Genomic DNA, 13,666 nt, shown 5'->3' with positions numbered 1-13,666 from the left:
TGCACCCCTCCCCCATGTACTACTGCACCCACCATTATACTGTACTGCACCCCTCCCCATGTACTACTGCACCCACCATTATACTGTACTGCACCCACCATTATACTGTACTGCACCCCCTCCCCCATGTACTACTGCACCCCCTCCCCATGTACTACTGCACCCACCATTATACTGTACTGCACCCACCATTATGCTGTACTGCACCCCCTCCCCCATGTACTACTGCACCCACCATTATGCTGTACTGCACCCATTCCCATGTACTACTGCACCCACCATTATACTGCACCCCTCCCCCATGTACTACTGCACCCACCATTATACTGTACTGCACCCCTCCCCATGTACTACTGCACCCACCATTATGCTGTACTGCACCCCTCCCCCATGTACTACTGCACCCACCATTATACTGTACTGCACCCCTCCCCCATATACTACTGCACCCACCATTATGCTGTACTGCACCCCCATGTACTACTGCACCCACCATTATACTGTACTGCACCCCTCCCCCATGTACTACTGCACCCACCATTATACTGTACTGCACCCCTCCCCCATATACTGCACCCACCATTATACTGTACTGCACCCCTCCCCATGTACTACTGCACCCACCATTATGCTGTACTGCACCCCCATGTACTACTGCACCCACCATTATACTGTACTGCACCCCTCCCCCATGTACTACTGCACCCACCATTATACTGTACTGCACCCCTCCCCCATATACTGCACCCACCATTATACTGTACTGCACCCCTCCCCCATATACTACTGCACCCACCATTATGCTGTACTGCACCCCTCCCCCATGTACTACTGCACCCACCATTATACTGTACTGCACCCCTCCCCATGTACTACTGCCCCCACCATTATGCTGTACTGCCCCCTCCCCATGTACTACTGCACCCACCATTATACTGTACTGCACCCCTCCCCATGTACTACTGCTCCCACCATTATACTGTACTGCACCCCCATGTACTACTGCACCCACCATTATACTGTACTGCACCCCTCCCCCCATGTACTACTGCACCCACCATTATACTGTACTGCACCCCTCCCCATGTACTACTGCACCCACCATTATACTGTACTGCACCCCTCCCCCATGTACTACTGCACCCACCATTATGCTGTACTGCACCCCCTCCCCATGTACTACTGCACCCACCATTATACTGTACTGCACCCCTCCCCCATATACTGTACTGCACCCCTCCCCCATATACTGCACCCACCATTATACTGTACTGCACCCCTCCCCCATATACTGCACCCACCATTATACTGTACTGCACCCCTCCCCATATACTGCACCCACCATTATACTGTACTGCACCCCCTCCCCATGTACTACTGCACCCACCATTATACTGTACTGCACCCACCATTATACTGTACTGCACCCCTCCCCATGTACTACTGCACCCACCATTATACTGTACTGCACCCCCTCCCCCATGTACTACTGCACCCACCATTATACTGTACTGCACCCCTCCCCATGTACTACTGCACCCACCATTATACTGTACTGCACCCCCTCCCCCATATACTGCACCCACCATTATACTGTACTGCACCCCTCCCCCATGTACTACTGCACCCACCATTATACTGTACTGCACCCCTCCCCCATGTACTACTGCACCCCTCCCCCATATACTACTGCACCCCTCCCCCATATACTGCACCCACCATTATACTGTACTGCACCCCTCCCCCATATACTGTACTGCACCCCTCCCCATGTACTACTGCACCCACCATTATACTGTACTGCACCCCTCCCCCATATACTGCACCCCCTCCCCATGTACTACTGCACCCACCATTATACTGTACTGCACCCCCTCCCCCATGTACTACTGCACCCACCATTATACTGTACTGCACCCCCTCCCCCATGTACTACTGCACCCACCATTATACTGTACTGCACCCCCTCCCCCATATACTGCACCCACCATTATACTGTACTGCACCCACCATTATACTGTACTGCACCCCTCCCCATGTACTGCACCCACCATTATACTGTACTGCACCCCTCCCCCATATACTACTGCACCCACCATTATACTGTACTGCACCCCCTCCCCATGTACTACTGCACCCACCATTATACTGTACTGCACCCCTCCCCCATATACTGCACCCACCATTATACTGTACTGCACCCCTCCCCCATATACTGTACTGCACCCCTCCCCATGTACTACTGCACCCACCATTATACTGTACTGCACCCCTCCCCCATATACTGCACCCACCATTATACTGTACTGCACCCCTCCCCCATGTACTACTGCACCCACCATTATACTGTACTGCACCCCCTCCCCATGTACTACTGCACCCACCATTATACTGTACTGCACCCCTCCCCCATGTACTACTGCACCCACCATTATACTGTTCTGCACCCCTCCCCCATATACTACTGCACCCACCATTATACTGTACTGCACCCACCATTATACTGTACTGCACCCACCATTATACTGTACTGCACCCCCTCCCCATGTACTACTGCACCCACCATTATACTGTACTGCACCCCTCCCCCATGTACTACTGCACCCACCATTATACTGTACTGCACCCCCTCCCCATGTACTACTGCACCCACCATTATACTGTACTGCACCCCTCCCCCATGTACTACTGCACCCACCATTATACTGTACTGCACCCCTCCCCATGTACTACTGCACCCACCATTATACTGTACTGCCCCCCTCCCCCATGTACTACTGCACCCACCATTATACTGTACTGCACCCCTCCCCATGTACTGCACCCACCATTATACTGTACTGCACCCCCTCCCCATGTACTACTGCACCCACCATTATACTGTACTGCACCCCTCCCCCATGTACTACTGCACCCACCATTATACTGTACTGCACCCACCATTATGCTGTACTGCACCCCTCCCCCATGTACTACTGCACCCACCATTATACTGTACTGCACCCCTCCCCATGTACTACTGCACCCACCATTATACTGTACTGCACCCCCTCCCCATGTACTACTGCACCCCCTCCCCATGTACTACTGCACCCACCATTATACTGTACTGCACCCCTCCCCCATGTACTACTGCACCCACCATTATACTGTACTGCACCCACCATTATACTGTACTGCACCCCCTCCCCATGTACTACTGCACCCACCATTATACTGTACTGCACCCCTCCCCCATGTACTACTGCACCCACCATTATACTGTACTGCACCCACCATTATACTGTACTGCACCCCTCCCCCATATACTGTACTGCACCCACCATTATATACTTACTGTTGTTTCCCCCCCTAACAATTACCTGTGGAAAGGACCTGCAGAGAGAAGCTAACCAGTGGCAGCCGTGTAGACCAGCCAGGCTAAACTGAATAAGCCACGCCTGCTGTACAGTCACATGACTTGAGGAAGTCATGTGACCTTGTGATGTCAGCAGGTCCTTTTACAGTATGGGATTTAGACATTACCATGGTGCAGCAGCTCACTACTTCCTACTTCCGGTCGAGGCCCCGCCCCTCCTGGTGACATCACACCTCAAAGGAGAGGATACATTCTAGCATCTACACTGCCAGGACCTTATACCCTTCTATATGATGGAGAAGGACAGGAATGAGATCAGTAAGAGAATATTACACGTCACCTTGGAGATCATCCGCCTGCTGACCGGAGAGGTAACTTCTCTAGATTTCCACCATTGTTGTCTGGGCTCTTTGGCCCCTCCCTCCCTCCCCCGCTCTATGTTCTGGATCTGGTCTCCTCTTTGTAGGTGCGGTGGTCTCCAGCACTGACCCCAGTAGTCCAGATGTGTCTCCTCCTCCTCCTCCTCCTCACTAGAGCTCTATACAGGGGGACAATCTCCTCTTTGTAGTGAGGAGGAGGCAGGAATACTGGGCTCAGTCCCCTCATTGTCTCTCTCCATCCCCAGGATTACACCATAGTGAAGAAGACATGGGGGGAGGGTGTGGCCTTCCCCCAGGAGTCAGGAGGGCGGAGCAGGGCCCGGGGCCCCATCACGGAGCCTCCATCACTGATACATGAGCAGAAGATCCTAGAACTCACCCACAGGATGACTGAGCTGCTGACTGGAGAGGTGACACTGGGGAATGCTGGGAGATGATAGAGTAATCCAGGAGGCAGCAGGCTGGGGGGGATGACTGTGTGATCATTGTGTGTGTCAGGTTCCTATAAGGTGTCAGGATGTGGCCGTCTATTTCTCCATGGAGGAGTGGGAGTATGTAGAAGGACACAAGGATCTGTACCGGGGGGAGCAGCCGCTCATGATGGAGGATCAGCCGCCCGGCCTCACAGCACAAGGTAAGGAGAAGGTTCTCGGCTCCATGTCTCTATCACTGATCTGTAGATCGGAGGGGGGGGGAGCACTGATCCTCGTGTAGCAGATAATCTTATCAATCACTTTGTGTTCCCAACAGATGGAGACAGTGATGGAGATGTCCCCGAGGGTCTTCAGGTAGGTGGCGCTATAAGCTGTCATGGAGTGCTTCGCTCCTGGTGTCAGTCGGCCTATGCAGGTGGTGACCCCTCATGCACAGATTTGGGTGCTGGGGAGGAGAATCCTGCGTAGGGGGTGTGGCTAAAGAGACAAAGGGGCGGGGAGGAAGAGCTGAGAGGTGTTACAGGACTAGGGAACCGCAGTCCCACAAGGTCCACCAAGCTGTGTGTGTGCAGCAGTCCCATTGAGGTCGCCACCCTCTCTTCCACCAGCACCATCATGTTCTCCTCCACCCCTGACCTTTCGTACATGGTTTGGGGAGGAGCAGGAGTGGGACATCAGGAAACATGTCAAGCAGGTGGAGCCAGGTGTGTCCAGAACTGAGGAGGGCAACAAACAGAAAAGGTGCGGCTTTGTGGGAGACCTTGTACATGGCCGTACCCTGTTTGTTGCCAGGAGCTGTGTGAACAGTGACTACCTCCCGGACTGTATGCATAGCCAGGAACCCGGTGAGGAGGCAGAGTACACCCCTGGTGGGATGGTGGGCCGCTGACCTAACCCAGCTAGGTGTGGTGCCACCTCCTTCCTCTACATCCACAGGTGCCCATCTATGAGAGGATGCCCAGATGTCTTATGGGTCACAGGTTTAGCTCACCTGATTACACCTGTATAAAGTGTATAAGGGAAAGTATTAGTAAAAATGGTCCTACTTGTGTCCTTCAGATCGTTTAGTCGCTGATTCAGCGTCTTAGTTTTGTTGTTTTCTATCATTTTGATTTTATTTTTGTTTGTTTAGAATGAAGATCTGATAGATATAAAGGTTGAGGTTATAGATGAATCAGAAAAGGAGACGATGGCCGATCAGCAGGGTAAGGAGGGGGAGACGGCCATTGGTTGTGATGACATAGAGCAGTGTATTATGGATTGTCTCCCTGTGTGTTCCCTACAGATGGAGGCAGTGACAGGAATCCACCAGAGAGGTGTCCCCGTCCTCTGTATTCCCAGGACTGTCCAGAGGGAGATGTCCCAGCAGACAATCAGCAGGTAGATGAGGCTGATGCTATAGCACTATATCTCTATAGCGCCCCCCGGTGCTGGTGGTTTGGATCGGCTCCGGGGGCTTCTGCGCGGTCTGATATTCGGTCGTGTACGGTTAGTCCTGTGGTCACACGAACAATCGCTGTATTGTTCCCAGGTCATTAACCTGCATTGTTATCGGCCGCACATCCTGTGCTCAGACAGAAGGATATGTGGACAATGACTGATTTATACGGCCGCACAAGAGATCAGATGAGTCGCTGAGCGAGTGTTTTCTCTGCCGTCACATGATCGTCTGCAGTAATAAAGGGGCCCCCAGCGGGGATCAGGTCACCTCCCTGGGGTCCTTGTGAACCTCTCTGCCTCCTGTCCTATCACATCAGCCCATAGACTGAGCTCCCTGCCGCTCCTCCTCACACAGGGATCATAGGATGATGGAGTGTGGTGAGACCCCGGAGGATGTTATAGCGGTGCGACAGACGATCTCTTGCTAGATGGAAGGGTGACGCCACTACTGTGGTGATGGCCGAGATACAGCCGGACCTTAGGGTTTAGTCATGTGACACCAGGGCCTGGTGGGCACACAGGTGGGATGGCACGCCTGCTGTTACAGTGTAAGGCCGGTTGTACCCTTCTCCCCTGGGGTCGGTGTCCTTCCGGTTTGCTGCCGGGTCCCTTGGGATAGTGTAGTGACCCTCCCAGATAGTGGTAGGACCCCCCACCCACAGAGAGGGGAGATGTCCCAAGGTTGCGGTGTACATGCTGTACCGGTGGTAGTGTATAATAACCGACTAAGGTGATAACGGTGACTCGGTTACTACTTGTAAATGTGCAGCAGGTAACACAACGAATCTTCAGGTACTGATACAGGTCCAATAACTACACGAACATAGAACCACCAGATCTGTGGGATAAGTGCGGAGTAGGATGTAGTAGAGCTGATAAGGTTGTACTGAGGTAGTAGAGAGGAGGGTGTCGTGAGAGTCTCATCCCAAGTAGTAATGTGCTCTGCCGGGAGTGTAGAGAAGAATACTTGTAGAAGAAGACGAGAACCTGTGTGCATTGACCTTTTCCTATAATCTTCACACCACCTGATGCCCACTAGCTTTGGCTGAACCGTACCAATGGGTGACACAGGCCCCAGACCCTGTTACCTGGGATGAGCAGGCCTGTATTTAGAGTTCATGCTGCCCTAGGCACTTTGCACGCACAGGCGCCCCCCCTCACCCCCCCCCCCCCCCGCCGCCGCGCCGTTACTGTACATGCATGGTATATACCCTGGCACTTGGGTGCCGCTCTACTTGATGCCCGCTGTTCTCATCAAACAGACGTGATGGAGGAAGGAAGGAGGCCGGGGGACTGGTTCTGTCCAGTGTTGGACTGGGGTACCTGGAGCCACCAATATACAACCAGTGAGACACGACATGCTGACCCCGCTCCTTTCCTGAATTCATCTGTATCTGTGACAAATCTCAGAACACCCTCCATTTATACAGCTCTCAGGGTATGCTGGGAGTTGTAGTCTCTGAGAGGACAACCCTGTAATAAATCACTGTGTGCAGAGGCTCCTGGTGGCTGCAATCTGTGGGTGACAACCATCAGCCCTGAAGGTCCAGTAATACATCTGTCTACAGCGGCAGTTATCATAGGATTGTACTTCTGTACTACAACTCCCAGCATATCCTGAGGGCTGCAGACTGTCAGTACATGCTGGGAGTTGTAGTGCCTGCAGCTGTTGTAGTTGGGTCCTAGGTGCATCATACACTGGATGCTTTGTGGCATATAAGAATACAGAGATCTGTGGGGGCTCAGTGCAGGGAAATGACCCCAGAACATCACTAATAGGGGAAAGAACAAAAACATCTCCCCCAATATCTTATTAGTGATGTTCTGGGGTCACTTCCCTACACTGAGCCTCCACAGATCTATGTATTCTTATATGCCACAAAGCATCCAGTGTATGATGCACCTAGGACCCAACTACAGCAGCTGCAGGCACTACAACTCCCAGCATATCCTGAGGGCTGCAGACTGTTCTGGGAGTTGTAGTGCCTACAGCTGTTGTAGTTGGGTCCTGGAGGCGTTGCGGGAGATCAGAATACATAGATCTGTGGGGGCTCAGTGCAGGGACGTGACCCCAGAACATCACTAATAGGGATAGGGGGAGATGTTGTTGTTCTATCCCCTATTAGTGATGTTCTGCGGTCACTTCCCTGCACTGAGCCCCCACAGATCTATGTATTCTTATATGCCACAAAGCATCCAGTGTATAATGCACCTAGGACCCAACTACAACAGCTGCAGGCACTACAACTCCCAGCAAGTACTGACAGTCTGCAGCCCTCAGGATATGCTGGGAGTTGTAGTGCCTGCGGCTCTTGTAGTTGGGTCCTAGTTAAAAAGTTTGCACTAGTGTACTGTAGTGACCGCAGGGCTGTGTCAGTACACTACCGCAAACAATAAACTGACCCTTATAGACCCCAATGATACACAGGCTCTGCACACTATAGAAGTGATTACAGTGCAGTTACTAATGACTCACAGGTGACGTCTTCTCCGATTGCCGTCGCTAACTTTTTGCTTTCTTCTCCATCTGGCAGCCATCATGAAGACTTCTCCAACCACAACTTGTCTGCAGGGGCAGCTGGGGGTGACTGGGAAAGGGAGGCAGCTGGGGCGACAGGGGGACTGGGGAAGGGGGGCAGCTGGGGGTGACAGGGGAAGGGAGGCAGCTGGGGGGGGACTGAGGAAGGGAGGCAGCTGGGGGGGGACTGAGGAAGGGAGGCAGCTGGGGGTGACTGGGGAAGGGAGGCAGCTGGGGGAAAGGGAGAGCAGCTGGGGGAAAGGGAGAGCAGCTGGGGGAAAGGGAGAGCAGCTGGGGGAAAGGGAGAGCAGCAGGGAGGGGCAGCTAGGGTGGCAGGGGAGAAGCTGGGGTTCAGGGGGGGCTGGGGCTCAGGGGGAGAGGCTGGGGGTCAGGGGGAGCGGTAGGGGGGCAGGGAAGAAGCTGGGATTCAGGGGGAGAGGCTGGGGGTCAGAGGGAGAAGCTGTGGGTCAGGGGGAGGGGCTGGGAGGCTGGGGAGCAGCTGAGAATGCAGGGGAGAGAGGCTGGGGGCAGGGGAGAGGCTGAGAATGCAGGGGGGAGAGGTTGGGGACCAGGGGAGAGAGGCTGGGGTCAGGGAAGAGGCTGAGAATGCAGGGGGGAGAGGCTGGGGACCAGGGGAGAGGCTGGGGACCAGGGGAGAGGCTGAGGGTTAGGGGGAGAGTCTGGGGGGGGGGGGGCAGGGGAAAGAATGGGGAGCAGGGGAGAGGCTGGGGGGCAGGGGAGAGGCTGAGGGTTAGGTGGAGAGGCTAAGGGGTTAGGTGGAGAGGCTGGGGGGGCAGGGGAGAGGCTGAGGGTTAGGGGGAGAGGCTGGGGGGCAGTGGGAGAGGCTGAGGGGCAGGGGAGAGGCTGAGGGGCAGGTGAGAGGCTGGGGGGCAGGTGAGAGGCTGAGGGGCAGGTGAGAGGCTGAGAATGCAGGGGGGAGAGGCTGGGGACCAGGGGAGAGGCTGAGGGTTAGGGGGAGAGTCTGGGGGGGGGGGGCAGGGGAGAGGCTGGGGGGGCAGGGGAGAGGCTGAGGGTTAGGTGGAGAGGCTGAGGGTTAGGTGGAGAGGCTGAGGGTTAGGTGGAGAGGCTAAGGGGTTAGGTGGAGAGGCTGGGGGGGGCAGGGGAGAGGCTGGGGGGCAGGGGAGAGGCTGAGGGTTAGGGGGAGAGGCTGAGGGGCAGTGGGAGAGGCTGAGGTTTGGGGGGAGAGGCTGATGGTTAGGTGGAGAGGCTGGGGGGAGCAGGGGAGAGGCTGGGGGGCAGGTGAGAGGCTGAGGGGCAGGTGAGAGGCTGAGGGGCAGGGGAGAGGCTGAGGGGCAGGGGAGAGGCTGAGGGGCAGGGGAGAGGCTGAGGGGCAGGTGAGAGGCTGAGGGGCAGGTGAGAGGCTGAGGGGCAGGTGAGAGGCTGGGGGGGCAGGGGAGAGGCTGAGAATGCAGGGGGGAGAGGTTGGGGACCAGGGGAGAGAGGCTGGGGTCAGGGAAGAGGCTGAGAATGCAGGGGGGAGAGGCTGGGGACCAGGGGAGAGGCTGAGGGTTAGGGGGAGAGTCTGGGGGGGGGGGGGCAGGGGAAAGGCTGGGGGCAGGGGAGAGGCTGGGGGGCAGGGGAGAGGCTGAGGGTTAGGTGGAGAGGCTAAGGGGTTAGGTGGAGAGGCTGGGGGGGGCAGGGGAGGGGCTGGGGAAGGTGAGAGGCTGGGGGGGCAGGGGAGAGGCTGGGGGGCAGGGGAGAGGCTGAGGGTTAGGGGGAGAGGCTGGGGGGGGGGGCAGGGGAGAGGCTGGGGGGGCAGGGGAGAGGCTGAGGGTTAGGTGGAGAGGCTGAGGGTTAGGTGGAGAGGCTGAGGGTTAGGTGGAGAGGCTAAGGGGTTAGGTGGAGAGGCTGGGGGGGGGCAGGGGAGAGGCTGGGGGGCAGGGGAGAGGCTGAGGGTTAGGGGGGAGAGGCTGAGGGGCAGTGGGAGAGGCTGAGGTTTGGGGGGAGAGGCTGATGGTTAGGTGGAGAGGCTGGGGGGAGCAGGGGAGAGGCTGGGGGGCAGGTGAGAGGCTGAGGGGCAGGGGAGAGGCTGAGGGGCAGGGGAGAGGCTGAGGGGCAGGGGAGAGGCTGAGGGGCAGGTGAGAGGCTGAGGGGCAGGTGAGAGGCTGAGGGGCAGGTGAGAGGCTGGGGGGCAGGTGAGAGGCTGGGGGGGCAGGGGAGAGGCTGAGAATGCAGGGGGGAGAGGTTGGGGACCAGGGGAGAGAGGCTGGGGTCAGGGAAGAGGCTGAGAATGCAGGGGGGAGAGGCTGGGGACCAGGGGAGAGGCTGAGGGTTAGGGGAGAGTCTGGGGGGGGGGGGCAGGGGAAAGGCTGGGGGCAGGGGAGAGGCTGGGGGGGCAGGGGAGAGGCTGAGGGTTAGGTGGAGAGGCTAAGGGGTTAGGTGGAGAGGCTGGGGGGGGCAGGGGAGAGGCTGGGGGGGGGCAGGGGAGAGGCTGGGGGGGGGCAGGGGAGAGGCTGGGGGGGGCAGGGGAGAGGCTGGGGGGCAGGGGAGAGGCTGAGGGTTAGGGGGAGAGGCTGGGGGGGCAGTGGGAGAGGCTGAGGGTTAGGTGGAGAGGCTGGGGGGCAGTGGGAGAGGCTGGGGTTTGGGGGGAGAGGCTGATGGTTAGGTGGAGAGGCTGGGGGGAGCAGGGGAGAGGCTGTGGGGAGCAGGGGAGAGGCTGAGGGGCAGGGGAGAGGCTGAGGGGCAGGGGAGAGGCTGGGGGGCAGGGGAGAGGCTGAGGGGCAGGGGAGAGGCTGGGGGGCAGGGGAGAGGCTGAGGGGCAGGGGAGAGGCTGGGGGGCAGGTGAGAGGCTGAGGGGCAGGTGAGAGGCTGGGGGGGCAGGGGAGAGGCTGAGGGGCAGGTGAGAGGCTGGGGGGGCAGGGGAAAGGCTGAGAATGCAGGGGGGAGAGGCTGGGGACCAGGGGAGAGGCTGAGGGTTAGGGGGAGAGTCTGGGGGGGGGCAGGGGAAAGGCTGGGGGCAGGGGAGAGGCTGGGGGGGGCAGGGGAGAGTCTGGGGGGGGGGCAGGGGAGAGGCTGGGGGGGGCAGGGGAGAGGCTGGGGGGGGCAGGGGAGAGGCTGGGGGGGGGCAGGGGAGAGGCTGGGGGGCAGGGGAAGAGGCTGAGGGTTAGGTGGAGAGGCTAAGGGGTTAGGTGGAGAGGCTGGGGGGGGGGGCAGGGGGAGAGGCTGAGGTTTGGGGGGAGAGGCTGATGGTTAGGTGGAGAGGCTGGGGGAGCAGGGGAGAGGCTGGGGGGCAGGTGAGAGGCTGGGGGGCAGGTGAGAGGCTGGGGGGGGCAGGTGAGAGGCTGGGGGGCAGGGGAGAGGCTGGGTGGGCAGGGGAGAGGCTGAGGGGCAGGTGAGAGGCTGGGGGGGGCAGGGGAAAGGCTGAGAATGCAGGGGGGAGAGGCTGGGGACCAGGGGAGAGGCTGAGGGTTAGGGGGAGAGTCTGGGGGGGGGGCAGGGGAGAGTCTGGGGGGGGCAGGGGAAAGGCTGGGGGGCAGGGGAGAGGCTGGGGGGCAGGGGAAGAGGCTGAGGGTTAGGTGGAGAGGCTAAGGGGTTAGGTGGAGAGGCTGGGGGGGCAGGGGAGAGGCTGGGGGGCAGGGGAGAGGCTGGGGGGCAGGGGAAGAGGCTGAGGGTTAGGTGGAGAGGCTAAGGGGTTAGGTGGAGAGGCTGGGGGGAGCAGGGGAGAGGCTGAGGTTTGGGGGGAGAGGCTGATGGTTAGGTGGAGAGGCTGGGGGGCAGGGGAGAGGCTGAGGGGCAGGTGAGAGGCTGGGGGGCAGGTGAGAGGCTGGGGGGGGCAGGTGAGAGGCTGGGGGGGCAGGTGAGAGGCTGGGGGGGGCAGGTGAGAGGCTGTGGGGCAGGGGAGAGGCTGGGGGGGGGGCAGGGGAGAGGCTGTGGGGGCAGGGGAGAGGCTGCCCCCCAGCAGGGGGGCAGCTGAGGATGCAGGGGGGCCGGCAGACGCTGTGGGGCTGGGGGGAGACGGAGCGGCCGGGAGCAGGCTGGTGGGCAGACAGGCTGGTTCCCTCCCCCCATGCAGCGCCGAGGTCCGGGGTCCGGGGTGCGATGCAGGGGGTGAGCTTCCGGTGCACACAGTCTGACAGAGGCCGGAAGCTCCCAGCTGCAGCCCCGCGTTCCTGGATCTTCTCTTCTGCTAGGCGATGACGTCACATCACGTGAGCGCCGCCGAGCAGGAGAGAAGATCCGGGACCGCGGGGCTGCAGCTGGGAGCTTCCGGCCTCTGTCAGACTGTGTGTGCCGGAAGCTCACCCCCTGCCTCGCACCCCGGACCCCGGACCTCGGCGCTGCATGGGGGGAGGGAACCAGCCTGCCCACCAGCCTGCTCCCGGCCGCTCCGTCACACCTCCCCCCCCCCCCCCCCCCCCCGGCGCGGACTAGGCACCCGTGGGCCGGTGCCTACGGATGTTTTTTTTTTTTTTTTAATAATAAAAAAAAGTGTTCCCTGCGGGTGCCGCCCCCCCCAGGGCGCCGCCCTAGGCACCGGACCACGGGTGCCTAGTGACAAATACGGCCCTGGGGATGAGCGGAATGGTTAGGATTTCTTAAGTACGCCCGTGCTGTGAGATGGAGTTCATAGACTTTACGTAACTTTGCTCCACCCGGATCAGTTCCTATCTCTTTTGCGGAGACTGTCCTGCACTGTAGTGACTCTTTGTCCTCGGCGTGAGTTGAGATGATCTGTTGGCTAGTCCTCTCCTGAAGGGTTTAGCAGCGCATCACACAGCGAGTTTGATGCTTCAAGAAAGAGGTTTGTAAGTGGGCTCTGTCCAGCAACCTACCCATGCGGGGTACTGACTAATAACTAGGATTGTAGAGGGGACCTGGCAGAGAGCCAGGGCCCAGGTAGAACCACGGTGGAGAGCTATCTGAGCTGCGTCCTTTCTCCACCAAAGCTCAGCTAAGACTCCTTCTTCACCCAAGGGACTAACTTCCTAACCAGCGTGTAAGGTGCGCTGTGGTTGGGTTGGAAGAGTTCAATAGATGAGTGAAAGGAGAGAAGGGTGTGTATAGGCGCAACACCCGTAGTAGGACACCACAGTTGCCTCCTATATGACAGGATTTTAAAGGAGACTCCCGCTTCCCATCCAGCAGCGGAGACCTCCCCATCATGTCACTGCTGTTATATGAAAGTCTGGTGAATGTAATCTTCATATCTGTCTCCCTATTGTACTGAATTGTTCTATATGTCCCAGCAGTGGGAAGGTCTGACTATTATCAAAGAGGAGGATGAAGAAGAGAGGATGAGGGGCGATCCCCCGTGTATGAGTGAGGTGAAGGAGGAGGAGGCGCCGGGAGCTGCTATACCAGGTATGGGAGGATGGAGTTACACAGGGTTATAAGGGGGGGCTCCACCTTACAGCTACATTACAGTAACACCCCCCCCCCCCTGTGTATATATGTATAGTGCAGTATAGTGAGGGGGGGGGGGCACAGGGATATAAGGGGGGGCTCCACCTTACAGCTACATTACAGTAACACCCCTCCCCCCTGTGTATATATGTATAGTGCAGTATAGTGATGG

The 13,666-nt window shown here is 58.3% G+C and overlaps 1 protein-coding gene across 5 annotated transcripts in view; it reads left to right on the top strand.

The window, feature by feature from the left end:
* LOC138797152 (zinc finger protein 84-like) overlaps positions 1-13,666 on the top strand; it is an 863,099-nt gene that overhangs the window by 596,226 nt on the left and 253,207 nt on the right. For 2 of the 5 annotated variants that reach the window (XM_069976965.1, XM_069976967.1), the window contains exons 1-5: positions 4,241-4,372; positions 4,489-4,526; positions 5,305-5,377; positions 5,458-5,552; positions 13,338-13,452. In XM_069976965.1, coding sequence (XP_069833066.1) covers positions 4,276-4,372; positions 4,489-4,526; positions 5,305-5,377; positions 5,458-5,552; positions 13,338-13,452 — 418 coding nt within the window. In that variant the 5' untranslated portion in view covers positions 4,241-4,275. Of the gene's footprint in view, positions 1-4,240; positions 4,373-4,488; positions 4,527-5,304; positions 5,378-5,457; positions 5,553-13,337; positions 13,453-13,666 lie in introns of those variants that run through there. The other 3 variants (XM_069976966.1, XM_069976968.1, XM_069976970.1) reach the window with 3 other exon arrangements.

This window comes from Dendropsophus ebraccatus, chromosome 7, assembly GCF_027789765.1.
Source record: "Dendropsophus ebraccatus isolate aDenEbr1 chromosome 7, aDenEbr1.pat, whole genome shotgun sequence".
NCBI lineage: Eukaryota > Metazoa > Chordata > Amphibia > Anura > Hylidae > Dendropsophus > Dendropsophus ebraccatus.
Note: the sequence above shows the minus strand (reverse complement) of the source record. Positions and strands in the feature narration are given on the sequence as shown.